At 52.4% G+C, this 27,425-nt stretch overlaps 1 protein-coding gene across 1 annotated transcript; it reads right to left on the minus strand.

The window, feature by feature from the left end:
- Positions 1–1,307: 1,307 nt before the first annotated feature.
- Positions 1,308–24,545, minus strand: MYL9 (myosin light chain 9). Its single transcript, XM_073309850.1, has 4 exons — positions 24,433–24,545; positions 8,923–9,129; positions 4,135–4,296; positions 1,308–3,161 (listed from the first exon to the last, which is right to left on the minus strand). Exons 2-4 carry the CDS (start codon positions 9,104–9,106, stop codon positions 2,989–2,991), a joined length of 519 nt encoding a protein of 172 aa, XP_073165951.1. The 5' UTR covers positions 9,107–9,129; positions 24,433–24,545; the 3' UTR covers positions 1,308–2,988.
- Between the last annotated feature and the right edge of the window lie 2,880 nt (positions 24,546–27,425).

Genomic DNA, 27,425 nt, shown 5'->3' on the forward strand with positions numbered 1-27,425 from the left:
TGACATCACCTGATTCTTGTCTTCTTACAGCTTGAGCTCATGCTGCTATTGCAAAGACCAAGAGGTGCAAAAGAACATTTGCCTGCTAAACACTTGTGGCTCCCATCCCTTCAGGATACCCACCCACAATTTGTAGCAGAGGTCCAGAGGAGGCCAGATCTAGAGTTCAATGCCCACAAGCTGTGATCTGGCATCTCAAGGCAGCTGTGTTTAGTGAGAGCTTTTCATGTGGATTCTATCATCACTGTTGTCAGATTATTCCCTGTGAGCCCTGTGCTTCACCATGCCTCAGAAAATAATCTCCCTATGGTTTGCAAGAACAGTTAGGGTGTATTCTCTGTTACTATGGGGAACTGTCATGCAAGAGGAGATAGAATGCGTCTTCTCCCTGTGGGGCAAACAGTCAGGGCTATCTACGTTCATATATCGGGCATGCATCCAGTGCTTACTTTATGCCAGGACTTGCCAGGGCTGAGACCCGGCACCTCTAGGCCTGGCAGTTCATAGCCCCAGGATCTCTGGGCTTGTTGCATCAGTTATGAATGTAAAAAAATTGCTTTTTCATTACAAATTAAGGACTGCATGCATGCATCCATCCAGGCTGACACACTAGTGCCTATCACCTTAGCATCCAGTTTATAGACCATTGTTGGACATTAACAAGGCGTTTGCTATTGCAAATATTCTAGCAGGTCTGAAACCATGGACACTGAAATAGAGCTTAAGATAGAGGCGTCTAATTGGCTGGGTGGCAGGTGCAGCACTTAGGAACCCTCATAGCTGTAGAGATGGGTCTGTGTCTCACAGCCAGTTTTCAGCATGCCTTGGTGACTCTTGATTTAAACTGGCAGCTTTTCAAATCAGCTCCCTGTGTTTAAAAACGGCCTCTCCTCTGCAATGGGCTGTGTGTTGTACAGGGAGTGACCAGCTCCATCGGTTGACAAGGGTGGACCTCGCAACTTAAGCTGCAAGAGCAAAAATGTGGGGTGAATGTTCAGAAGACGTTCACAGCTAGAGTACAGAAGCAACTCTGCCACAGAACACGCTGCCATGAGGGGAGGTGAAGCTGACGTTGTTGGTGTAAGTCATGGGCAGACCCATCTCTCCAGGACAGCACAGGATTGAGGCTGCCAACTGGGGCACAGCGTTGGGAGGACGCAGTGGATGACCCATCAGAGCGGGCTCTTCCAACCCGGCTGATGCTACAGATGACTGCTTAGGACAAGTTAATCAAGGACAGAAATGTACCATGTGCCGTAAAACAAGAAGATGACCTGGTAAATAAGGTAACTGTGCACATGCACTCATTGGTATTATATCTTTTATATTTTATAAGTAATTTCAATTTTCTGAATCCCTTAAATCACAGATTCTAAAGCCACAAAACACAATTATTCAAATAGGAAACATTTTTTTTTTAAAAAGAGGGGGCAGTTGTATATTTCTTTCCTTGTCAATGTTCTTAGGATCTGGATTTGTACTGGATAATAACTGCTGGAAAATGAATGGAGATGGTCTATATGGGTTTATGATCCGCTGCATGTTACGTAATATACCCTGGGAATCAGGCTGGGTAATATCTGAGGGTATGTGTGTAAGGAGAGGGGGGTGATCAAAGCTTGTGTGTCAGGGTGAAAAATGGCTGTCTAGTGGAATGCAGGAAGTTTTCTACTTTACATACCCAGCATGGCACAGCTGGTGAGGTGTGTCCTGGGTAGGTCCCACCTGCCTCTCAAGCCCTGGATATTGGCCGAGATGGGAGGCAGGACCTGGGATTGGATGGATCAAGGCTCATATCCATTCTGGCAAATCCCATGTTCTGCTGTCTCTTGAGTCCAAGTGTAGCGCGCACATCGGGAACTTCCATTCGTTCATTCCAGTGGGTGACAGACCCATACTGATGGCAGCAGCTGTGACTGGCTTAATGTGGAGAGGGCTCTTGTCTTATGGACTGCAACACTGGAGAAAGTCAGCTCTGAAATGGCAGGCTAGCTGCTGGGGATTATGGGTAAACATGGTCAACAAGGTAAAATGCAGAGCAGGATTTTATTGTTCCTCATTGAGAGGGGCTAATTAGATGCACAAATGTTAATCCCCAGCAGAATGGTTTGACCACCCTTAGCTGGTGTGATTGCAAGATCTCTGCATGGCAAAGCCACCCGCCGGAATGCCTTGTGTGCATGCTCCATCTGCCATGCAGCCCTGACCACCACGACCACCAGCACCACCCAGTAGAGGGACCCCTACCCCTCCCAGTCCACCCCACTGCAAGGACAGGCTGGAGCGTGGCAGGGAAAATACACAGGGGTCCACGTGCTCTGCTATTCTCAGATGAAAGGTGCTATCTAAGTGCAAATTATTATGAGTGCAGAATGGGGCCAGGCAGGCAGGGCCAGGGCAAGGAGGGATTCCCAGTGGGTTAGAAGAACAGAACTTGTAGCTCCAGTATAAGCCAGCTCTGATATAAAGGGAGAGAGTTGGGGTGGCGTCGCTGGGAAGAGAGTCAATGGCCAGGGGGTAGGCAGCAACCTCAACAGGCCCCCTCAGGGGTTTACACTCTGGATGGCCATGGATCATATGCACATTGCCAGATGCTACAGCACTGGTGAGCTGAGCCCATGGTAACTATCCCCCTTTCCTCTGGTCACCTCCTCCACACAGCACTTGAATTCAGGAGGTCAGATCTTTGGGGGAATGGGAGCCATCTGGACTGACCTGCTGCGAACAGGATCGACTGAGGCTAGGAATGGTTGACATGCTCCAAGGGCTGAGGGACGGGAGTGTGAAGATTCATCTTCTCCTGGGAGGGGCATTTGTGAGGGGGCCAGCTCGTCCCTAATGCAGAGCAGGGTTAACTCCTCATGGCATGTGCTTTAAGGCATTTTCCATGGGGTCGGCCCGCTGGGACTCTGGGCCAGAGGCAGCACGGGTGCTCAGGGAGGAGGGGCACAGCATGTGTACAGAAGGTGGGACGGGCGCCTCCCGGCTCTAGTCGTCTTTGTCTTTGGCTCCGTGCTTGAGGATGCGGGTGAACTCCACGTAGTTGAAGTTGCCTTTCTTGTCGATGGGGGCCTCTCGGTACATCTCGTCCACCTCCTCGTCTGTGAACCTGTCCCCCATGGTGGTGAGCAGCTCGCGCAAATGGTCTTCGTGAATGAAACCTGCAAGGGGGCAATGAATGGCAGGGAAGAGGAAAGACAAAGGAGGTGGAGTTAATGCAGCTGGAGTGCCCGAGTGAATGGAGCTGGGGAACAGAACTCTGAACTGGCTCCTGGGAAGCACTGGCCAGGGAGAGCCCGGGATGACCTAGCACCGGGAGAATGGGGTGTTTCTAAAGAGACTGGTCCAAGGATTTGGCAGCCCTTGCTACATGGTGTCGCGATTCCAGGGACCCAGGACACTGGGCTGCAAATGTTAACAGTGGCACCGCCATGGGACGAGAGCTGCCGTGAACAGGTGGCCGGAGATTCAAATCTGAGCCCCTTAGGAACAGGATGGCCTCTTCCCAGTCAGCGCAGTATGCAAAGCGACCCTGGAGGCCACAGAGAGTGGGATAGTGCCCGCACCCGGGATTCACACTGCCAGGGGGATTCGTGAGGGGCTGAAGGGGAGAGCGTGGGTCTCAGAAGGAGCTCAGTGGATCAGCATCCCCTGCAGGAAGGGTATCCCTCAGCAGACAGCATTTTCTGAGTCAGTGGTTCTGTGATCCTGCAGCCTGGACAGTGCCCCTCAATCGCAGCTCTCGGGACCCCCCGTTATTCCCTTCCCAGGTGGATCTGAGCAAAGGCAGCATCATGCCTTTGTTCTGCAGACAAACCAAGGGAGGACAAGGATGCTGGGTCCCACTCTATGAGCTTGCCAGGCTTTTGAACTAGAGCAAAAGGCTCCTCCTTCGGGCTGGGCATTGGATGGGCCCCAGAAAACTGGCTTAGGCCCGGATCCTCAATGATACGTAGGAGCCTCTCTCCCTTCTGGGCCCTCAGCCCCGGGTTAAAGGCAGCCACCCTGGCCAGCCCCACACTGGGAGCCAGGCACTGGGGGAGCAATGCTGCCTGCTCCACTGGCTGGCTCAGCCCAGCATCCCTGGCTGGCGTGGGGCTGACTGAGCAGCCAGCCTGGCCCCCGTTACCATACCTGTCGCGTCCTCGTCGAAGCAGGCAAAGGCATTGCGGATGACGTCTTCTGGGTCGGTGCCGTTCAGCTTCTCTCCGAACATGGTGAGGAACATGGTGAAGTTGATGGGACCTGGCGCCTCGCTCATCATGCCCTCCAGGTACTCGTCAGTGGGGTTCTTCCCTGCCATACAGAACCAGCGCAGGGTGAGCCGCTGCACTCCTATGCCTGCTCAGCTGAGGGGCTCTGGGTACTTGAAACATGACTAAAGCCTCATGACACATGGGAATGATTGTTCCCCATTTTACAGGTGGGGAAACTGAGGTACGGAAGTGAAGCAACTGGTCCAAGATCACCCAGCAAGTCAGTGACAGAGCCAGGACTAGAACCCAGGAGTCCTGATTCCCAGGTCCCTGTTCTAATCACTAGATTAGACCCAAACCCAAGGCAAGCGCATGGCTCGGGGACACCAAAATCGCTCTTTGGGAGGCAGAAATGAGGCCCACAGCCCAGCTGTTCGCTGGTCAGAAATGTCAGCATGGAGGGGCCAGGATCTCACTGGATCTTTCTGGGTAGTCAGACAAACGGGGACCTTAAGCAGCTGGTCCCGTTGGCCCTCAGCCTGCATTCCAGGTGCATCTGGAGGATCCCCCAGTCTGTATCTTCTCTGCCCCCCCTGTTCTAAACCCCATGTGTCCTGACTGGACAAAAGCAGCAGGTAAGTTCATAGATTCATAGATATTTAGGTCAGAAGGGACCATTATGATCATCTAGTCTGACCTCCTGCACAACGCAGGCCACAGAATTTCACCCACCACTCCTACAAAAAAAACCTCACACCTGTGCTATTGAAGTCCTCAAATCGTAGTTTAAAGACTTCAAGGAGCAGAGAATCCTCCAGCAAGTGACCCGTGCCCCATGCTACAGAGGAAGGCGAAAAACCTCCAGGGCCTCTTCCAATCTGCCCTGGAGGAAAATTCCTTCCCGTCCCCAAATATGGCGATCAGCTAAACCCTGAGCACATGGGCAAGATTCATCAGCCAGATACTACAGAAAATTCTTTCCTGGGTAACTCAGATCTCACCCCATCTAATAGCCCATCACAGGCCATTGGGCCTATTTAAGTTCTTCAAAAGCACCCGAGTCCCATCTTCCAAAGTGACTGAGGCACTCAGCAGCCTGGGTCTCACTGGAAGTCAATGGCCCAGATCCTCAAAGGTATTAAGGCACCCAGCTCCCTAACGCCCGTGAGGATCTGGGCCTTAGGTCCTTCTGAAAACATTATGGGTTCGCCTTTCTCGCTGAGTATCCCGGCCAGCTGAGTAGTGCAAAGAAGTGCTCATGAATATTTGTCTTCACTTCTAAATGGGCTCGCTTCGGCCATGTTCACACACCCGGGGCATCCATTTGTCACAATCAGAAGGCTGAATTGTGCCAGCACGTGTGTCCCTGCAGTGCCAGCATTCCACTTGCTTTCCAGCAGGGTTCACCACAGATACAGGACCATAAGGGTTCCCGCCAGCCCGCTCAAGGACATGGACCGCATGACCGCCGACAGCCTGAGGGCTGGAGCGCTGGCATGCAAATTCCGAATGGCTGGCCTCCGGGGAAGCTAAATTCCTGACACGTGTCCCCCAGGAAGTTTGATTAACCTGCAGAGTGGAGAGAATCCCAGTCTGCCCCTGCCTGCTGCCCAGAGAGAGGGGCAACCTTGTCTGACAATCTATTCCTCACCCAGACCCCTTCATTCAGCTCTTCCCATTCCATCAGACCGCTTTTCCCTCAGCGGGTGCCGGCCTGTACAGCTCAGTGCCCTCTGGTGGGTGCAGCTGCAAAAAGCTCTCTTTGTGTCCGGCTTCAAAACACACGTTTTACAGTCTGAGCCCAGCCCCTCTTCCCCTCACTTTTGTGTGCAGTTAGGTGGGGAATGGGGGGAGCTCTGCCTCCTGGCTGCACTAGGACTTCAGAACAGGTTTGGTAGCCAGGTCAATAATTGACAGACCTCCTGGGTAGTGGGGGGGACTGCGGAGGCAGGAAGGAAAGAGGAGAGAGGAGGTTGAAATCTACCTGGCCTGCAGCTAAGCAGAAAGAACTTTGGGTGGGGGAACTTGGCAAAACTTGCAAGTCAAAACGAGCTGGAGCCTTGGGCTCTGCTCCTATCCCCAGAGAGCCTTTTTTGTGCTGGCTGACCTGCTAAACAAGCCAGGGCAGCGCTGGCTGGGAATCTCAGTCACACACGTACACCTTTCCGAAAGCTCTGGAGAGCAGCGTCTCCAAAGAAAACAGTCCCATAACCCTCCTTCCTCTCCGGCTCAGGCTGTTGTGGCTGTGAACTTTAGTGCTCGGGCGGAGCGGAGAAGTAATGAACAATAGGGTACAAACAGTAATAATACTTTGTGCTTACGCAGACCTTTTCGCCCATGGATCTCAGTGCAGTTTACTAAGGAGGCAGGGGAATCATTGTCCCCCTTCTACAGATGGGGAAACTGAGGTACAGAAGGGAAGGGATTTGCTCAAGGATACACAGCAACTTGATGGCAGAGCTGGGAATAGAAACCCAGGTCTCCTCACCCGGTGTCCTGGAAATACCCACCACTGCGATTTCTTGTGGAGTATTGGCATTTCCTTTATTGTTAGCTGAATGCAAGCAATTGGGGGAGGGAGGAGGAGGAGTATTAGCTCTTCCAAAGACCTTCAGAACATGGCCCAAGGCAATGCTGTTTTCCTGCAGCCTTGTCTACATTATGTTTTGCCACTTTAATTATAGTAAAAGGGGAAAAAAAACCCAAAATCCAAGTGTGGGTGCAATTATACTGTTATTAAAGTGCTTAGACCAGTGTAGCTTACTGCAGTTCAGCAAAGCCGGCATAAAGAGCCTCATACCACTATCACTATGCTAGAGCTTTACTGGCATAACTGTGCTGGCAAAAACACACGTGTGTGTGCCGCCCGCCTCTGCCCAACAGAGCCATGCCAGTAAAACTTTTCAAGTGTTGACTGGGCCTGCGTCTGCCCACAGACAAACAGCTGGGAGGTGGGGCCTGCTCCTTCCACACCAAAGGGATGTGAACATGGGTCTAACTGAGAAGTAGCTGCATTAACTATTTCAGTGCTGGCACTTTAAGGAGAAGCCTCCAGTTATTACGCTCCCCCCATGTGGTTAGGTTGATTTGAAAGGATGGTCCATAGGGATGAATGGTTTAGCACATATTTGGTGGGGCGGGGGGTGGGCCTTAACACAGGACAAAGGAAGGGGGAAGGGGAAGACATTCAAGGGCAAAACCCAGTGGGAGGGGGATAGGAAGGAAGCTCTTTGGGGAGCTGTCTGTGCAGCACCAACCACAGTGGGGCCCAACCTGTAGGCCTCTGGACACTACTGCAGTAGAAACGTAAACCATAATCAGCCACTTTCTATATGCCCTGGGAGGGGAGAGACCCCTGCAGCATGTGGTGAGATTTCCAGGGCACTGGCTCTATACCACAGCCAGAATATTTGTATTTCAGCCTACCTGGCTTCTCTCTTACAGCCCAGAGCCCTGTCTGCCCTGCAGCTTGACCCGTGCTAGCAACAAGCGGGAATCAGGACCCATAAGGTATTAGCATGGCCTGGGGGCTGCATTTACACACACTTCTTTGGGACAGGGATGGGAAACCCTGTGCCAATGAGGGCTCTGCTGTGCCCCAGAGATACTGGCCCCCACCCCAGGGTGCTGCCACTCAGCCTCAGGGTTCTTGCAAGGGAAGTCAGGTGATTTGCAGCCCAGACTGGCCTCAGTGACCAATGACCCCCTCTGGGCCACAACCAGGGAGCCAATGTAGTCAGGGCAGATCCTAGAGTAAACCAAACCCAGGGACAGTCTTTAGAGCCACCGTGGCTCAGACTGTGCTATAAACAGTCGGGCCTCGGGTCCGTGGGAGGCAGGGAGCGGAGCTTTGAGTCACAACCCGTCCAGCCCCGCCGGTGGAAGAGGGAGGGAGAGATCACGAGTGCTGGACTAACACAACCAAAGGGGTGGGTAAAAGGTTTTGTCTGGCCCTGGGGGGCAGCACCCTGGGGTGGCCTCAAATAGATTTCAATAGCTGGGTGCGGATTCAGAACTCGGCACATTTCCCTGCATAGAGGGGACTGTGACAGGGATTGGGCTGGAGTGTTTTCCCACCCCTACTCCTGAGGGTCTCTCCCTGGAGAGGGTGATGGTGCCCGAAGTGGAGCAGCCGAACAACAGGGTTCACCTACATAACCCACAACGAACAGGTAGCTGTCACCCCCCAGTGGCCAGCGTGTGTATAGCAGTTTGATTCTGCTCTGTTAGCTCAAGGAGTAAAGGCTCCTGCTTTCAGACCCAGAGGTCCCGTGTTTGATTCCCAAAGACACACCAACCCAGGGACAGTGTTACCTCTGCAGGGGAGTATTCTGCACCAACGTAGCTGTACCAGTACAGATTCCTTGTGCAGACACACTGCAGCAGTGTGAAAAGTGACAAGTCACTTTTTTCACCTGTGTTGCTCACCTGCACTAGGGATTTGCACGGGTGGAGCAGTGTTAGTGTTGCTTCCCCAGCGCAAAGGGTTCCTGGGATAGACAAGCCCCAGCCTTTACTGAACTGTGCTGCCAGTTTCCCTGAGGGGATCGTTTATTTAAATAGGAAGGTGAAGCAGAAGAGAGGGCTGAAGAGGACAGAGACCTTCAACATAGAGTAACTGTCAAATACCTATAGGAGGAAAGGGCTACTCCCCGTTCCCCAAGCACAGTCCCTGTGGCCTACCAGCTGACCAGTGCAGGCACCCTGTTGGATTGGCACTTGTTACCTAGAGACGCCAGCATGTCATGCAGATCCTCCTTGTCGATGAAGCCATCGCGGTTCTGGTCAATCATGTTGAAAGCCTCCTTGAACTCCTGGATTTGCGACTGGTCAAACATGGCAAAGACATTGGAAGTAGCACGCTGGGGGCGCTTCTTGGTGGTTTTGGCCTTGGCTCTCTTGCTGGACATCTTGGCAGCTGGTGATCTACCTCCTGAGTGAGACAGGGAAAGCAGAAAGGAGACTGACCAACCAGGGGAACAGACAGACTCAACAGGAATGGAGTGGAGCAATCTATCTGAGTGATTTCAGCAGGGGCAGGGCTGGGAGACAGGCCAAGTGGGTTCTGTTCCTGATTTGGCTGCTGGCCTTGCAATCAGACCAGTCATTTAACAGTTTCCCCATCTGTAAAATGGGGATAATCATATTTCCCTAACTTTCATCACACAGGAGGGGGGTGATTTAATTAATTAGCTGGTAAATCATCCTGTGATCCTTGCAAAGTGATGATTGTAGGGGAAGCTAGGGGTGACTACTCCCTTAGATTCAGTTTTGCTGTAATTGGTGCATGGATGCAAGAGCAAACACCTGTTTCCTCCCCCCCGAAGAAGACCCTGAATTCCGACACTGACCCCAGCAGGTAAAACAGTTCCTTGTGAATTTCAGCGGCTCATGCCCCTTTGTGTTGCAAAATGGGGTTCCCCCTGACCATCTGTCTCCTTATAGCTCTGGGGTGGGGTGGGGCTGAAGCTGTTTTCTGTGGTTGCATGGGGGGGTGGTATGGAAGAGGGTGAGCTCCACTGCTCTTGTATGTGGCAGGGAAGTTTAGTTATTGTGATGTATTGGAAATTGTTAAAATGACAAGACATCACTTTAAATTGTAAGGGGTTTCCGGGTCCTGCTTGCAGCTCAGGGGTCTCTGAGGGAAGCCATGTGGTGGTCTGGGTTTCCTGGTGCAGTCTGCAGAGAGTCAGCGTGGAGGTGAGTGGTGGCTCTCTGCGCTGTCTCGCTCTGGTTTTGGTTCGTGTGCCTTAGGATTCTAAATTCTAAGAAATGACGTCGTGCTACGGTGCAACCTTCCGACAAGAGTATTTATGATTTTTTCTCTGTGTGCCGTGAAGGTGAACAGCCACAGCCTGATGTGAGGTTCCTACAGGGCAGCGAACGGGAGATAAGTTTCCCCGTGGTTGCACCAGCACCAGTCCGAGCCCTGGTAGCAGCGCTCCTTTCGGTAGGCCCCAGGGCCGTCTGAGCTGACGCTGAGCAGGGCTAATGGTGACAGCACTGTGAGGAGCCGGGACTAGCATGCCCGCCTCTAGGCCCTACAGCTGCTGACGCACAGGCGGAGCCGCTCCTCTGCCTGCATCGACACTGGCCTTTTTCTAGGCCTTTTCCAGAGTCCGCTCTTACACTGACCCACCCACGCTCCCTCCATGTAAGACATTAAGAATGTGAGAAGAGAAAAATACTCCAGGAAGCGAGCTAGCAGCCTTCTCGGCCGAGATCTGCCCCTGCAGCCGCTTCTGGTGTGCAGTCACCAGGCCACCAGCTGTACCCGCTGGTCTCAGACTCCAAACTGTCCTTTGGGGCCTTTCTCTTTAGCCCAGTCTGCAGAGAGAGGCTTCTAGCTGAGCATCCAGCAGCTCCATCCAGGGCTGCCTCCAGGCACCAGCTTTCCAAGCAGGTGCTCGGGGCGGCTTTTAGAATGGGGCGGCCGTCCGTGTCCCGCGGCGGCAATTCGGCGGCAGCTCCGTTGCTGTTGTGGAGGCGGCGATTCGGCGGTGGCTGCTTGGGGCGGCAAAATTGGTAGAGCCCCTCCCCCCCCCCCCCGGCTCCGCCATGGGGACCCGCCTCCCCTGCTACAGCAGCTTGCTAGGGGCTGTGAGGGTCCTGGATCAAGTCTCAAGTGTCATGGGGCTTATGTGACAAATCCCCCATCGCCCCTCCAGGGAGGGACTCCACGCTATGGGCACTTGGAGTGTGCCAGACTTTGCCCCACTTGCTGCGGGTGTAAGCTCGGTGTAACTCCACCACCCCTAGTGTATGTGCCTGAAAGCAGAATTTGGCCCATCCTTAACCAGAAGAGCCCTGTGCAATAGACAAGCATCTCTCAGGATACTGGGGAGAGGGGGGCTCCCTGGTCAGAGGGGGCCCAGCAGATGGCGTGCTGCAGAGCTGCCTGTTACTGACCCCAGTCCCCTGAGCCCAAGGGCAACCCCTCAGGTCAAGCAGAGTGTCCCCGTCTTTAGGATTCTTGCACGGAAGGGGTTATAGATGTGCAGAGAGTTCCCAATACCAGGGCAAGAGCCCGGCCATCCTCCCCTCCATCACAAAGCCTTGCAGTGATCTGCTTGCCTTGTACACTTTAAACACACAAAGAAAGGCTCACAAACGAAGACCTGGGCTCTGGGCTGCCTTCCCAGTGCAGGCCCTGTTAGGAACAAGCAGGAAGTTGGTTATCTGCTCCTTGCAGATTCCTAGCATTCCACTCCCCGCCCCCTGCCCTCTTTGTTTCGCCAGAAAGCCGTTTGTAGAGCTGGGCTCACCCCCGCAGCAGCAGCTTGTGACCTAGGGCTAGGGGGTTCCAGCACACTGAGCTGTAATCTGGGGCAGGGGACGGGGGGACGGGGCTCTGATTTACACCCAGGATGGCCTAATGAGCATATCCAGCAGCCCCGTGCAGGAGAGCAGCAGCCACTCTTGCATGGGTGGGCTCTGTCACGGCAGGGAGAGGGTTAACAGTTACAGATCTCAGAGCACCTGGCCCTGAGCTCACTCACGCTGCCCCCATCCCCTCCCCTAGCAAGGCCACGAGACTCAGCTCAGAGAACAGCCGCTATGTCTCCCAGCTCCTAAGCAGGGTGCGGCATTGCAGCCTGCAGGGGAGAGGCCTGGCCCCTTCATGCCAGCACCTTTGCTGAGCATTTGCCATGGGGGCTGCTGATACCATCATGCCAGGCCTGCTTTCTAAACCCCAGCAAGTCTCCTAGCAACTCCCCTGGCTGGGGATTGCCCCCAGCCAGGTGCCTGCCCATCATTCCTGCACGGGTCACGTGACTCGCTATCCTGTTACTGTATCAGCTGGGTGGGAACAGGCTGCTCTCCCCAGATCTTCAGTAGGTGAACAGTCCGCAGTCCGCTACATAGTTGAATATTTTTTCCCTGTAGCCTGGTTGTGGCTCTTTCTCTGATCATCTGCTTAGGGATTTAATTGCTCTGGTAAGTTCCAGTCACATCACCTGCTTGGTATCCCTAATGGTGCAACGCATCTTGCTGCTGGATGGACTCCCCACCTACCTGGTCCATTTCACCTGGTCAGTTACCGCCCAAGGGCTCAGTTCAGGGTACCATCATCAGCCCACCCTAACTGACTGATTCCCACATGGCTGCACCTCACCTGCCAACTGAGGGACTCGAGTCATCATTGCCCCTTTCATAGAATCATAGAATATCAGGGTTGGAAGGGACCTCAGGAGGTCATCTAGTCCAACCCCCTGCTCAAAGCAGGACCAATCCCCAATTTTTGCCCTGATCCCTAAATGGCCCCCTCAAGGATTGAACTCACAACCCTGGGTTTAGCAGGCCAATGCTCAAACCACTGAGCTATCCCTTTTCAGGCTCCTGCACAGGGGAGGTAGGACAGGTGTCACCTGCCTCTCCAGGGAAAAATCCTTCGTTCCGGGGGGCCCATGCATTTCCTCCACCGAGAGCTGTGGGTGGGTGCAGGAATCATGGCCAGGGAATACCAGCACCCCGCAGCGGCTGTTGTAACAAGAGTGGGAGTTACTGTGGCTGCCAAATGAACTCACATGGGCCATGATAAAAGACACACACACCCTATCATTTGAGGGTGAGCACTTCTCACAAAGCAACTGCTCCATAAACCTCTCAGTCCTCGGCCGCAAAGGAAACCCGCACAGCACTGTCAAAAGAGCTTAAACTCATTACTCTGCTGCTGGGGTGCGGGAAGGTCAATGATCCCAAAGGTCACAGGAACTTCCTGACCCCTGGAGGTTTCTACCTTCATGTCTGCACACAAACTTGCAGTGGTTTGGTTACAGGTGTGGTTTTAAACTGACTCTGTTATACTGAAAAGGGTTTGGTGCTAGTTTAAGAGTGTCGTATATCCGCTTAGCACATGTCTTCCCTATTGACTTCAGCTAAACTGCAGTAAGCCACTCTTAAACCGGGACATGAGCATCTACCCAGGACCTGGCACCTATTTAACTGACCTAATTTTTATACAAATTCACCTACTAATCAGTGCAGCATTCTTGTGTAGACAAGGCCTTGGGGCGGCTGCTAGGCCTGTACAGCAGGAGCAAACACTAGGCCCACGGCAATAGCAAGTTCAAAGCCCAGCTGCCTAATGCAGCAAGAGGGCTCCAGGAGAGGCTCATTCAGTCAATCTCATAGCAGCTGGAGGTAGAGACTTAGTTTAAGGCTGCGACAGCCTCTCACTACATGCAGGTAACAGCCCACAGCTAGGGATGAATCCACTGTTATGTTTGCCACAGGATGGCACTGATGAGTCACAACTGCTTCCTCTCCCTCACCCGTCATCGCAGGAGACCGTAACCCGGTAATGTTACTAACCGATTAGTTGCAATAATACCAGGCACTTATATTGTGCTTCACACAGCTGAGTCCTCCCAACGCCTCTGGGGAAGTAGGTTGGTCTCATCACCCCATTTTGCAGCAAGTGCGTTTTACCCCCATTTTGCAGATGGGAAAACTGAGGCAGAGGCGGGAGCCCATATTTCCAAGCATTCCCTCATTCTGGGTGCCCAAACTGAGTTGTCAAGGATCTGATTTTCAGAGGTGCTGTGCACCCACAACTGCCATTGTCTTCAGCGGGAGACTAGGGTGCTTCTCTGAAAGCCAGACCGCTTCCTTTAAGATGTCTCAAGTGGGGCACCCAGAGTTAATGCAGATGGTTAGCCCCACATTTCCAAGCAACTTGCCTAGCATAACTCAACAACCAGCAGGAGAGACAGGATGAGAACTGGGGGCCTCCTGGTTCCGAGCCCCTTGTGCATGGATCTGTGCCTCAGGCCTGCTGGCTGATCAAGTTCAGAATGTCCTAGTGGTTAAAGCACAGAACTGGGAGTCAGAAGATCTGCATGCTGTTTATAGCCTTCCATGCGATGACCTTGGGCAAGTCACATCATTGCTCTGTGCCTCAGTTTCTCCATCAGTGAAGCGTGGATGTTAGCACGCACCTGCTGTGCGGGGGGAGGTGTGAGGCTGAATTCATGCCTGTTTGGAAAGTGCTTTAAGCTCCATGGGGGGAAGTGTAGAGTATTGTTATGATTGGTGTGTGCCCCCTATGCCAGGCTGGGGAACACGCCCACCTGCATTCCTGGCTTATGTGGCATGGGTCACAAAGCAGTTAAGGCACCATGTCATGTTGCATTAGGCTGCACGATGCCGCTCAGTGCTATGTGCCAGAAAACACACCCCGGCTGTTTTGGCCACCTCATGTGAGCTGTTCTGGGAAAGGCCATCCACGCTTTGCAACTGGGGCATTGCTACGGACAAACCTAACAAGGCCTTTGGGACAACCATAGGACCAGGATCTCCTCAGAGTCTGCAAGCCAAGGTTGGACAGGATGCACCCAGAGCAGGAGAGCCTGTCCCCACGTGATGGACTGGCACGTGGGCACCCTTCTCTTGCCTTTCCTGCCATGCCGTGGCACAGCTGCCGCTGCCTAGCCCCTCACTCCTGTTTTTTCTTCTCTCATTCTATTTTCTTTCTCCTCCTCCGTTTGTGGTGTATTTCCCCCTTTCTTTCTTCTTTCGCGGCTCCTGTTCCCCTTCCCTTTCCCAGCGAAGCTGCATTGGTGGGGGGCGCGAGGGCAGTCAGGGTGCAGGGGTGTGAACCACACCATGGAGCCTGAAAGCGCTCCCCGCTGCCTGGCCCTTGCCTCACACGAGCATCCTTTGGGAGCAGCCTCCTCTCGCTGGAGCTGCGTTGGCCAGAGACGGCCCCACCGACGTGGCGCAACAGGCCTCTGAGCCCCAACCGCTGTTTTACCGCCGTTACTTCTCTGCACCCCAGTACCTACTGACATGGCTAGGGTGCCCCTGAGTATTGCATTGGGGCAGGGCTGTTGTGACTGCAGCAATCTCCTGCTGCTGCTTCCCTGAACCCATCTGCTCATCCTGCCTCTTACCACCGTGCTCTGGTGCTCTTGCCCCTTATATCTGCTACATGAAGAGCACCCGTTATTGCCCCGGGCCCCAGCTCTAGACTGAGGAAACGCTACAAGAGACCTTAGTGTTTGGACAGCCTGGGGAGGGCTCCGACCAGGGAAATGGTACTGCGAGTTAGCCCCTTTTAGAGGAATGACACATTTAAGTGCCAATCCGGTAACACAGCTTCCCTCCGAGAGGTGCCGGCTCATCTCTGGCCTGGGGGCTGCCCTGTGCCCGCTGCGACGTGGGGGTATGTTTCTCGGTGCCAGATCACTGACTGCAGGGAGAAGACTTGGAGCACCTAACAGTGACTTCCCAGGAGAAGCTCTCTGCCCTCTGGCTGGGCACTGGGGAATACACTCCTACTATAGACATGTGTTCACCCACAATGCCAAGAGCTGCAGGGGCCGGGGGGTGGGGGGGGCAGCGGGAAGTGTACCAGGAGCCCTTCTCCATGGGGCAAGCTGGAGGAAGCGCAGTAGCATTTACAGACTATCCTGCATTCCTGCAGCTAACGATCTGGGGCTCACAAATGGAGGTAACCCCTTCCCCTTTCCTTATTCCGCCCTCCCCACTGGTTGTCGTCACCTCGGGATGTGGTGCCCAGCACGGGGCCTGACTCTGCAGCTCTCACTTACAATGAGCAATGCATTGCACTCGAGGGACTATGTAGGCAAGCGGGTGCTAATCAGTGGGAGGAAAGGTGTAGGAATAGGGCTCCCTTGAGTGGCAAACTCCTTGGCTGCGGTCATCCCTTAGCACCATGCAAATCTATGGCGCAGAATGAATAAGGGACAGTAACCAAGTCCTCCCAGCTGCCACCTTGGTCCACTCAGATTCCTCCTAGAACACTTGCTCCTCCCCCGAGGCCCACGGGGAGATGATAACATAACTGAAGCACTAACATGTTCACATCTGATCTCCTCCTTCCTCATCCCACCCTCTTCCCAACGCTTGATGCCCCTGCTCGTCATGCCCCAGTTAGATTGTCAGGCGCTTTGTGGCACGGACAGTGTCGATCTGCATGTCTTGGAGAGCACCCAGGACATGCTGGGTCCCTGTAACAATAACTGGAGGTCCAGATGGCTGCAGAAACTCCAGTCTGCCAACAGGAGAGTTCAACTGAGGTGCACGAATCACCTGGGGCCTGATCTACAGCCTGATGAAGTCACTGGAAAGGCTTCTGTTGCCTATGACGGGCTTTGGACCAGGCCTGTACAACACCTTAAAAATACACTGCAAAAAGTAGCAAAAGGCTAGGAAAATAAACACCGGTTGTGCTCTAACCTTGTGAATTAACATTATCCAAATATTTTCCCTGCACCCTTGGTGCTTTGGGGACAAAAGAACAACTTGGATTGTTTTCCCTGCTCGATGGTTATCGTTATGTTGCTGGAACGTGGTTTTGATGGCACAGATTTTTGTTGCTCAGGGGCCTTAGACCAAAATGTTCCCTGGCAGAATGCTCAATATCTGGGCCTGGCTTGGCTTACTCACAACATTCTAGCTTTTTAAAACAACACCATAAGTCTCCATAGAGCTATTTAAATGAAATTCCTGGAGGGTTTTTGCAAACAGACCCACCTAATAAATGATGTGGCTGAGCAGGGAAAGATCAAGTAGCTTACCTCAACTGCACTTCAGAGCATCTAAACCGTTGCAGTCAATGGGACTCTGTCATCCCAGCTACCCTAGGAAGTTGAGCCTGCTATTGGCAATGGTAATTAATAATGGGTTCTCCTGAACCAGTGCTGGAAACAGCTTCATGCATGCAGGAAATTGGCAGAAGACCATTCTTCTGTACCGGTGTTGAAAACCTGGTGCCATCTGGGTGAGTAGTTCTAAGCATCACATAGCATAAACGGGTCAATTTCCTAAAGCAGGAGGGGTGTGATGGCAGGGAAGTGCCATTTGTCTGGCTTGTTCTTGGACTGTGTCAACACATCCATGCAGCAATGAGATTTTCAACAGCCCTCTTTTGGCATGTCCACATGCCGCCCAACTGTGTCTGTACCGATATTCTCGGGGACTCTTTTCCTAGTGTCCAGCACTGTGTCTGGGAGCAGGGACTTTTGAGTCATTTCCAAACACCCTGTGCTGCAGAGTTAAGGGGACCAGATGAACTGGTGTAGCCGTAAACCCTGTGGCTTCCCATTCACTATGGGGAAAAACTGAAGTAGATGCCACCCACTAAGCCAGACCTGAACAAAAGCCCTCATCCCAGGTATTGTGCCCAGTGGGTACAAGCAGCACTTGCTAATCATCTGGGACAACTGTGATGTCCAGACTTCAAAGAAGGGCTTGTAATTGGTGGGGTATTATTTACAATAGAGTACCTTCTCACCCAGTGTGAATGCTGGACAGGGGAAGCCTAACTTGTTCCAAAGTCGCCACTGATTTTGGGTGCCCAGTTTGAGGCTTGAAAATAGGCAAGTCATGTCGGCCAAATGGTAGGGAAGGATCGAAAACCCATTGACGTTAAAGGGCGACTTTCCACTGACTTCAGTGGCCTTTGGGTCAAGCCATATGTCAGCAGCTGAGTGGGATTAGAACGCAGACGTCTCCAGCCCTATGCATAATCCGCTTGACCATGCTTCCTCTGTGAGCAGCACTTCCAAAGCACTGTATCTAGCCATCATTCTCTTCTCTTTTGTGGGAGCTTCGCTCCCTCTGCAGTATGTTATCTCTGTCTCAATAGTAGGGCCCCCCGCTGGAGCAACCCATGGAGACGTTGCTCCTAATATTACTAGGACCGAGCATTCCAACTCCAGGAGCTAGAGCCTCAAAAGCTTGTAAATTAGTTTCTAAGAGCAGTAGTGAAGATCTCAGCTATCTGAATACTCAGTGTCTGCTTATTGGCATAGTCCAAATGTGCAACGTTATTGCTTTGCTGGGGTTGTTAATAGTTAATTGCACTGCAGAGAGACTTAGAGGCCTCAGCCAAGATGGAGGCCCCATGACGCTGGGGCATTGTGTTTGTACAGCACCTAAAGAGCTTACAGTGACTCTAAACAAACAAAACAGCCGGATGGATGCGGGAGGTGCGTGTGTGAAACAGGCACCAAGGAGGCCAAAATATGATGGCGACATCTGGTCTAAATTGCCAAGCCCCTGAGCTGAGCATTCCTCCTATGGGGATCAGCAATTTAATGGTGAACAATCTTAGTGTTTCAGAGGTAAAGTTAATAAGTGGGCTGCAGTGTTAATGTGTCATTGTGATGAATGAGAGAGCAGGGGAGTTCACACCTCTGAGAGCCACTGTGTCAGTAGGCCTGGCTATAGAGTCTGCCATGTGTACTCCCATTTTCTGTCGTCCCTGGTTATATTGTAGCTCAATGGCTACAAGGTCCCTTTCAGGAAAGCGGTTTGATATTTGCAGTCAGGTGTACAGGTCCTCTAGGGAGCCAAGGTGGAGGTCTCTCTAGGATCACAAACACCCACAAAGGTAGGAGGGGGAGGAGAAGAAAGCCACCAGCAGTAATTCAGTTGCTTCCCCCCCTCTGCTTTGATGATGCGAGGAGGAAGGTAGCTGGGGTTGGACCTGGACCCACTCAAGCCTTGTCTACACTAGAGAAATGTTGCAAACCTTTCCCACTTCTGCCAGCGCTGGCTCAGCTCCACCAGTGCAAGCAACACTCAGAGCCCCAGGGTAGGTGGCCTAGTGGCTGCCACTGGTGGATTTAACACCAAGTCATCTAACCCAGCTCAGAATAGCTCTACTGTCAATCAAAGCAGTGCCTAGCCTACACTATGGCGCCAGCCACTGCTACCACTTCTGGGGCTGCAACGGTGGGAAATTCAAAGGGCAAAACTTCTAGTGTAGACACAGCCTTGGGGCGGGAGGTCTATTCTACCAGAGTTTCTATTTGTGGAGTGGATGGGACAACACAGTTATGGGAGAGGGTGGGTTTGGGGTGCAGTCTAACAACCCAGCTGGACTGAGCTGTAATACCAACCAAGCTGCCCTGATCCTATCACTGTGTCATCCCATCGGTGCTACAAACAAAGAGGGATGTTAGAACATGGGCACCCCTAGCACTGCAAGGCAGCTGTGCCCTGCTACCGTGAGACTTGGAGTGTAGATGGCCCACAGATATAGGCATATAGGCCAAGATTTTCAAGCGGCTAGTGAGGTTGTGTGCCCAATGTGAAACACCTTAAACACCTGCTTTTCTGTGGGCAGCTTCTCAGCTCTTCTGGGAAACGAGGCCTCTGTAAGGAGCCTCAGGCCGGGCTCCCTTTTGAAAATGTTGACCGTGGGCTTCCAGCAGTTTGGGGCCTGCATGCAGCACTCTGCACGTCGCTGCTGACAGCCCCTCTCTTTCTGCTGCCACATGCTGCTGAAAGCCCCTTTCCGCCTGGCTAGGCTGGACAGTCGGCATCTAAAGCCAGTGGAAGGCGGGGTTTGTTTTCTGCTAACTTTCCACTGGGCTTCATGGGGTAGTGAGGATAAATAACCAAATGACCGGGATGACCCAAGCTTAGGTTCTTGCCGTGTAAGTGACACTTTCGGCTAAGTGTTGGGGGAAACAATCCGGTCTCTTACTAAAACCCAGTCAAACTCTCAGCAGATCAATGAAGTTTGTGGCCAGAATGTTCAAAACCAGGACCAAGCAGTATTTTGTCAGATCGGCCGTAGTGAGCAAGCCCCATTGCTGCCCTAGGTCTGAGCCACACACTCTAACAGGGTTGTAAAGCGTAATGACAAGTAACTTCAGGTAACAGAGGGGTCACCAGATGTCATGCTGCAGGGCACTGAGTTGCACGGTGGCAGGGAGCACTATCCCCAAAGCTGCATGGTGGGGGATTCCTGTTGTCCTTTGAAACTTCAGATATCGGCAGTGGGGACCAGGTGTGACCTGCTGGGGCACATGAGATGTGCTTCTTTTCCCATCATGCTTTGCTGACTGCTCCAGTGAGACACCTCTCACAGACCCAACTAGGACGGTATTTGGGCACCAAGATGATCCCCCCTCATTCCCTGCCTTATTTTTTTTTTTAAACCAGCCGTTTCCTCTCCTTCCCCAGCTACTGATGCCACAATCTGCCCTCACTGTGGCAAACGACTGTGACATCAGCCACAGCAACGTGGCGTCGCTGAGAGAGTGTCTTCACTGGGTGATTGGCACCAGGGCTAGCCTGGCCTGGGTGTGAGCAGCCACACTGCAAAGTCTGTCTGGAGCGACTGTGTCCTCACTGGTGCTGTGCTCCCGTGTGTGTGTCAGCCAGGGCTTCTGGGGGCCTCTCCCACATTTCTTTGTGCTGCAGTGAGCTGAGCCATTCTCTGACACTTTCCCAGCGAACTGTGGGAGATCCTGTCTGTCCTCTGGGCACACAGGGAATTGTGGGAAGGCACAGGAGCACACCCAGCCCTCCAACGATTTAGCCTGCATCCACACTGCAAAGCAGGCGGGTTACCAGCTCTGAGCGAAAGCAGGACCCAGGCTCTAACTCACCCCCCGCCGGGCCAGCTAGCTCAGGTTGAAAGCACCATCGAACTTGGGTAAGAGGGTTTTGTGTGTGGAGAGAAGAGGGTTAGGGGCAACACCAAGGTAAGAGCCCAGGCTAACTATGCAGTGAGAATCAGGAGGAGGCAGGGTAGGAAGATGAAGGCGTTCAAAGCAGGCTGTGTGGATGCATGGGATGAGTGCAGGATTGAGCAGCTGGACCCCAAAAACCTAATCCCAGCTCGTTGTGTAGCCCCAGGTCAGGATGTGACCCCTCTCTGTGGCTCAGTAAAACGGGGTGATGGTAGAGAAATTACTACTGTGTAGGCAGCACTTTAAAGGTACAAAATACAGCTAACCCCAGCTTGCAGGCTGCCAGCCCCACTCGGGGAAGGAAACTCAGGGCAGATTAATGGGGTTGCTGATAAAATAATACACCAGTCAAAGCTTGCCAGAGCGTGACTGTGGCTCTTTCATAATCCACACAAACGGTGTCTTCAGAGGGCCCGATCATCCTTGCTGCAGGGAGTGTCACCTGATAGAAGCCACCCCAGAAATCAACAGGAACTCCTCACCAGGAACGCCACTGCCCTTGCCACCCCCCTCCCTTGGGGATCCTTGCTGTACGAAAGCCCATTGGGACCCTTCGCCTTCTACGATCCTTGTGTGGGATGCCACAATCGGATTCCAGCTGAGCACAAAATAGACCAGTCTGGGCTTTTCCTGTGCCTGTTTCATAAGGAACAGCCCCCACAGTCCCAGCGCCAGCTGAGCAGGAGGCATCTGCGCTACGGTCAATTCTTTTTGAATAAAGAAGGAGAGGGCCCCGACTACCTTTTCTGTGCACTCATGCAGCCAGCTCCTGGGCAAGACCTTTGGGAGCCAAGAACCAAAGCTGGATTTCTGTGCCCACCTCATGAGGGTCTGGGTGTAGTACCTGGGAGCAGGGAGATGGGTGTGTGCTATTGGCCACTCTCCGAACAGTCTGAAATAACCTTTTATATGTTCCTTTTAAAGCTCTGGAAGGCAAACGGTTTGCCCTGGGTTTTAAGGGAGGGGCTTCTGTTGACCTTGTCCTTGCCATGCAGAAGATCCTGAACTTGGATTTTTATTCCCTCCTTGAAGAAATACTGGGGCTACGCCCAGGGAGGGGAACCTGGCCCAGGCAAATGAGAGAGAGGGCTGATTTGGAACGGTGCTTAATTTATAATGAAAGAGGTGCCGGGGCTCAAGCAACCTTTTTTACTTTCATAACTGATGTGGCAAGCCCAGAGGTGCCGGGGCTGTGACCGGCCAGGCCCAGAGGTGCCGGGGCTGTGACCGGCCAGGCCCAGAGGTGCCGGGGCTGTGACCGGCCAGGCCCAGAGCCCTGGTACAGATTAAGCACTGATTTGGGAGCACAGCGAGATATTTAGCTCCTCCCACTGGCGATAGAAAATGCCAACAGCAATGGGTAAAGAATTTAAATGCCCAAGGAAACACAGCCATCTTTGGTAACCAGTGACTGTTCACTCCTGGAGCTGTCTCATACACTGGCCAACACTATCCCTGCCTCCTCTTCCTCCCAGGGTTACATGTTACAGAGCCTTCTCAATGCTATTTTAACACCCCTCTAACATTCCGCAAATACAGATACTCTGCAAGGGGCCCGATGGTGGAAAGCACCTGGGACTAGGAAGCCGCCTGATCTCGGGTTCTGAGGGGCATTGTCTGAACAGGAGAAAAGTTACCCCAGGCGTGGTAGACGCTACTAGCACTCCAGCAGCATAGCTGCAGCAACGCCGCGAGACACTTGCCGTGGAGCGAAGGGGTTTTTCCCGTCGCTGCAGTAAATCCACCTCCTCGAGGAGGGGTAGCTAAGCTGATGGAAAAATCCTTCCAGTGACCTACCTGTGCCTACACAGGACGTTGGGTCGACCTAACTTCACTGCTCAGCGTGCAATGTTTTTCAGAGCCCTAAGCAGCTTAGCTAGATTGTCTGAAGTTTTAGGTGTAGATCAGGCTTTAGGGTTGAGAAAGCAAAAGGGAGGTAAATGAAGTTTTTCTTACTCAAGAGAATTTATTGCTTCAGGCAGGGGTGGACTAGGGTTTTGTGGGGCCCCTGGGCCAGAGCAAGCTAGGGCCCCTCCCCACCCCTTGCTCCTGCAGTCATTCCCTCCTCCCTCCCTCCCCCCCCCCAGCATGCTCCTGCTGGGGAAATGGAATCAGGGCCTGGGGGCTTGCCCTGCTCCGCCCATCAGGCGCTCCAGCTGGGGAGTGGGGTCGGGGTGCAGGGGCACCCATTTTTCCAGGGGCCCCCAAATGCCTGGGGCCCCTGGGCAAGGCCCCGTTGCCCCAGTGGCTAATCCGCCACTAACATCAGATCACTCAATAGAGCACTAAGGAGATCTCTAAGATCACTAGGGGATCACCTGAGAGAGGGCAGTATACATGTTTGCCAGGATCTTGTCTTGTGCCATCTGCAGAAGGACATGGGAGAAAACAACATTCCAGACAAAAATGAATCTTGCCCAAGAAACCCAGAGGCAGGCCCCGACAGCAAGCTCAGAGCAGGGAAGCAGACGGAAAAGCCCAGCTTCTTTCAGTGCATTGCAGTGTGCTCACAACAGCTCTGATTCCAGGCCCGGTTTTGCTTATATGAGATTGACGCTTCCTGGGAGAAGCCCCCCTGACTAATAGAGCGCTCCGCGGTCCCCAAGAGAGAGCACAGTCAACACCTGCCAAGGCCGCGAGTCAGCCGTTCAGTAACCACGGCTGTGTCCCGCTCATCTCATCTCTGTTACGGCTACGGGGCCAGGCTGCGCAGCCTTTACTTACTCTGGCAAGTAGTTACTCCCAAACACAGTGCCACTGATGTCAGTGGGACTGTCTGGGGGAGCCAAGTGCTCCGCAGGGTAAGGGCCCTGCTGTGAGAGTGGAGAGCTCCTCCTGTTACTGTCACTGTCTCCCTCCTGTCACATCCCAGCGGTGACGGTGCTGCCTGGGTTCGCCCGCCTGTTCTCGCTCCCTGGGGACGCCTGCCAGGGTTCTTTGCTGCCATAACAGGTGTTGGTAGGCAAACACCCCGCCACGGCAGCACCCAAGACCATACACCTGCCCCGCAAAGCACACCTTGCTTCAACATCTTGCCTGAGGAAAGGTAAGAGGTTAAGCAGCTGGAATACAGATCTGGAGGTTTCCTTCCCTTCTCATGCAGGCTCAGACAGGACTCCATGGAATGTGAATCTCTCTACCGGGCAACTGGCATTGTGAGAAGACAACCAGCAGAGTGTCTGTACTCCTCAAGTTCCCATCCCCTGCTGAGGGCTCTGCTCCAGGGTGTTGCCCACGTCCCAGACCATGCCAGCTGTATAAGAACTCAGACATAGGTTGGGTTTATTTCCTTCCATGCATGTGTATTTGCTCCCTAGACTGATAAACAATTAGCCACGGCACAGATGCATTTCCTCCCATGTAACTTCTGACAGCACAGTGGGCAGCCTTCTTATCTGACTCCAACTTTCTTTCCTTTTCTGCAGTGAAATGCTAAAAGCACCAGGAACCCTCTGCCAAAATACCCCTTCCTGTGATGGAGGACAAGTACTCGCACAACCCATTTCAGGATATCAGAGTCTATTTCAGCAAAGAGGGTGTTCTTGACTGGATCCCACTTCTTTCCCTGAGAGGTTCTGATGCTACAGAGCTCTGGTCTTGGTCCACTAAGTTGCGTTCATCCCTAAAACTGCTGGAAGCTTTTAACTTGAGACCGGAAAATGTAAGCGCTCAGTTTTCTGGGAATCTTCCCGCACCCTCTGATTTAATCCGTGACACACCTTAGCTGCCCCCAGGAAACCACACCACATGGAAAGTGAATCAATGGAAAAAGCTCTTACCTGTGTCAGAAACAGTTAAAAACCCAGAGATCCCAAAGGCGTTTCTGACTCCTGCAAATAGAAGAAATTAACTAGCTGTTTTAATCTCCCTGGCTGGAAGGAGCTGGGTCATATGGGAAAGGCAGCCAATGGAGAATGGAGCTTACCTAAATTGTTCCCACCCACCCCCAAGGATTTGGCCATACAAGGCAAAAGAATGCTGCGAGCCTGTGGCAGCAGCCCAGCTGTGGGACGCTGGAGTTTGGGATATGAGAACAAGAGTGGAGGGGGGGAAAGAGGGCTCCAGGGAAAGAGATGATTCTGCCTTATATAGATGAAATGCTGACGGAAAAAGCAGCAGAGGGCCTGCAGGCAGCCTGGTGAGCAATGCTCTGCAGTGAGAGCCCAACTCCTGGGGGGAGATGCAGCTTCCTTTATAAGGGGCTTGCAAGGAGAACTTCAGGTTGTTTTTTTGGTACGGGACTTTTAAACAAAGGTCCAAAAATAAAAGGACGTGCTGCTCGGAGAGGTATTTCCAGTGTATAGATAGCGTGCAGGGTCTTCCAGCTGTTTCCTTGCACAGTAAAGGTGCTGTTGAGAAAAGGTCAGGTTTATATTAGCCCCACAGCTAGTGCTCCGGCTCCGTTACCTGCAGTGACTCTTGCTGGGAGACACTGGGAGTGGAGTAGCTGCGAGCTTCCCCATAGATAAGATTCCTGGTGTCTATCGGGAGTTAAAGCACCAAGTCCTCTAAGCCTAGGGTGGCCACTCTCGCATTCCCGGACGTTCCAGGAATGACATGGGTCCTCCCCAGCCAGCATGACACCCCCTCCCCCATGGCATGACCTGACACACACACAGTGCATGCAAAGTTACGCTAGTGGGGGCGGCAGAGCAGCGTGCTCTTTCAAATGGTGCCCCCCATCCGATACCGGACAACACCATGTCCACTTTTATCTGAGTACTGGGTGGGGACAAGCTACCCAAAAAAAAGACTGTCCATGTTAAAACCAGATGGGTGACCTCCCTATCTGACCCTGGGGCCTCAAGCGACCTGGGGTCTCTTCCTAGTTCTGCCACTGGCTTTCTGGGTGACCTAGGGCATGTCACTGTATTGCTCTGTGCCTCAGTTTCCCCATCTATAAAATGGCAATGATGCTTTGTAAAGCACTCAGAGATCTATTGATGAAGAGTGCGGTATAAGAGGTAGGTATTCTCATTATTACATAACACAGTGGTCAAAATGCTGGCTGTTGCCAGTGCCTTGTCTATATTCGTGCTGGAACTGCTGGTACCTCCAGGGGAGCTGAACCACTGAGGCTAACAATGGGAAATCTGGAGCAAAGAAACCTGGTGTAGAAAAGGCTTTTGCAGACTGTTAGAAAGTTTTTTGCTCCCTAGCAGGTCAGCAGCCTGTCTTTATTTGCGATATATAGCTCTCCATGTTCATGCTGGTCTATGAGAGGATCGATGATCTAGTGGATAGGGCACAGGACTGGGGCTCAGAAGATCCACGTACCATTTGTGGCTCAGCCACCCACTTTCTGTGAAACCATGGGCAAATCACTTAAACTAGCCTGTGCCTCGGTTTCCCCATCTCTACAAAGGGGATAATATTTTCCTGCATTGTACAGATGTGAAGATAAAATCCATTAATGAGTGAGAGACACTACAGTGAAGAATGCTACTTAAGTACGTAGAGGTACATAAATACACCTTATTTATGTGCACGTGTTTCCCCATTAATAGCTGCGCTAAACACCTGGTTCAGCTATAGACTCCTCTAAAACTGCACTGATGCCCCTGTTTGAAATGTCTGGATCTGAAAGCTTCTCATGCTTGAGTTAACGGACCAGCTGTGTTAGCTTGATGACAGTACTAGACTCATAAACAGGCTTGGCAGAATTCATTTTTAAAATAATTGTGATAGATATTGATGTTTATTTTTAAGCATTTCCCCCCAATTTTTATCGATATAATTTTTCATAGTTTTTTTATTTGTATCCATTTAAATTTTCACAGTTGCAGGAAATGATGTGGGGAGGAGGTTAGACAATAATTATTTAATGAGAGTAGATGTTGAGATTAAAAAAGTTAAAACTTTATAACAACTACAACACAAATTGTCAACATCACATGGCAAAATATACAAAGTTAACATCCTTAAATCAAACTCTGATAGGTTCTCAAGGTTCTCATTTTTCTTACTTTGCCTATCTGTAAATTTCAATTATTATAGATGGAAATATCTTTTCACTGGGCACACTTTGAAATTGACATTTATCAACATTTACCAATAAAAACCTAATCCTTCCAGGCCTACTCATAAACCTCTTGTAGTGACCTGACCACTAGAGGAGGTTGGGGGGGTCTGCAGGGGGGGGGGGGCGGCAGAATGTGGGGGACCCTCAGTGGAACAGGAGCTGGCCTCACCCCCGGGGAAGGGGCAGAAAGAGGTGGGCCGCGGGCGGAAGGGGTGGAACAGGGATGGGGCTGCATGTGGAATGGGGGGCACTTGCTGTGGCTCAGGGCCCCAGGAAACCTTAATCTGCCTCTGACAACTTGGCCCTGGTGCTATGTATTTCCAGTCCATGTGCAATGTTATTACGGGCCCATGTCCCCTCTGAGGAGTGCTGTGCTGTCCAGGCCTCCAAGGCATCTCTTGGGGAGCGCTAAAGAAGTCCTGCCCCAGTGGAGCTGATTTTGGTGTGTTTTCCCATTGCACTGCAGGCTCCATCACTCCTGTTTACAGCTCAGGGAAACTGGCAGGGTGTGCGAAGCTGGTGGTTAGTGGACTCAGATCCAGATGGCAGCAGCTTGTCACCCACATTCCCTTCCTGTTGGCTGGCTTGCTCTGCTGCAGCCCCAGCCGTTCAACCCGAGAGACTGGGTTACATTTTGAAAGTGAGGAATGTGGGGTCCGATCCTGCAAACGCCCACAGTGAGGGGTACGGCCACTGAGATGGCACCAGGTGGTTTTGCTGGATCAGGCCTCTTGGTTTTGATCCTGCCAG

Source organism: Lepidochelys kempii, chromosome 13 (genome assembly GCF_965140265.1).
Source record: "Lepidochelys kempii isolate rLepKem1 chromosome 13, rLepKem1.hap2, whole genome shotgun sequence".
NCBI lineage: Eukaryota > Metazoa > Chordata > Testudines > Cheloniidae > Lepidochelys > Lepidochelys kempii.

Coding starts and splice junctions, on each gene's coding strand:
- MYL9 (XM_073309850.1), bottom strand. CDS start 9,106: ATGTCCAGCAAGAGAGCCAAGGCCAAAACCACCAAGAAGCGCCCCCAG. Junction 4,297..8,922: donor TGACATGCTGGCGTCTCTAG/GTAACAAGTGCC, acceptor TCTGTATGGCAG/GGAAGAACCCCACTGACGAG. Junction 3,162..4,134: donor CTTCGACGAGGACGCGACAG/GTATGGTAACGG, acceptor GCCCCCTTGCAG/GTTTCATTCACGAAGACCAT.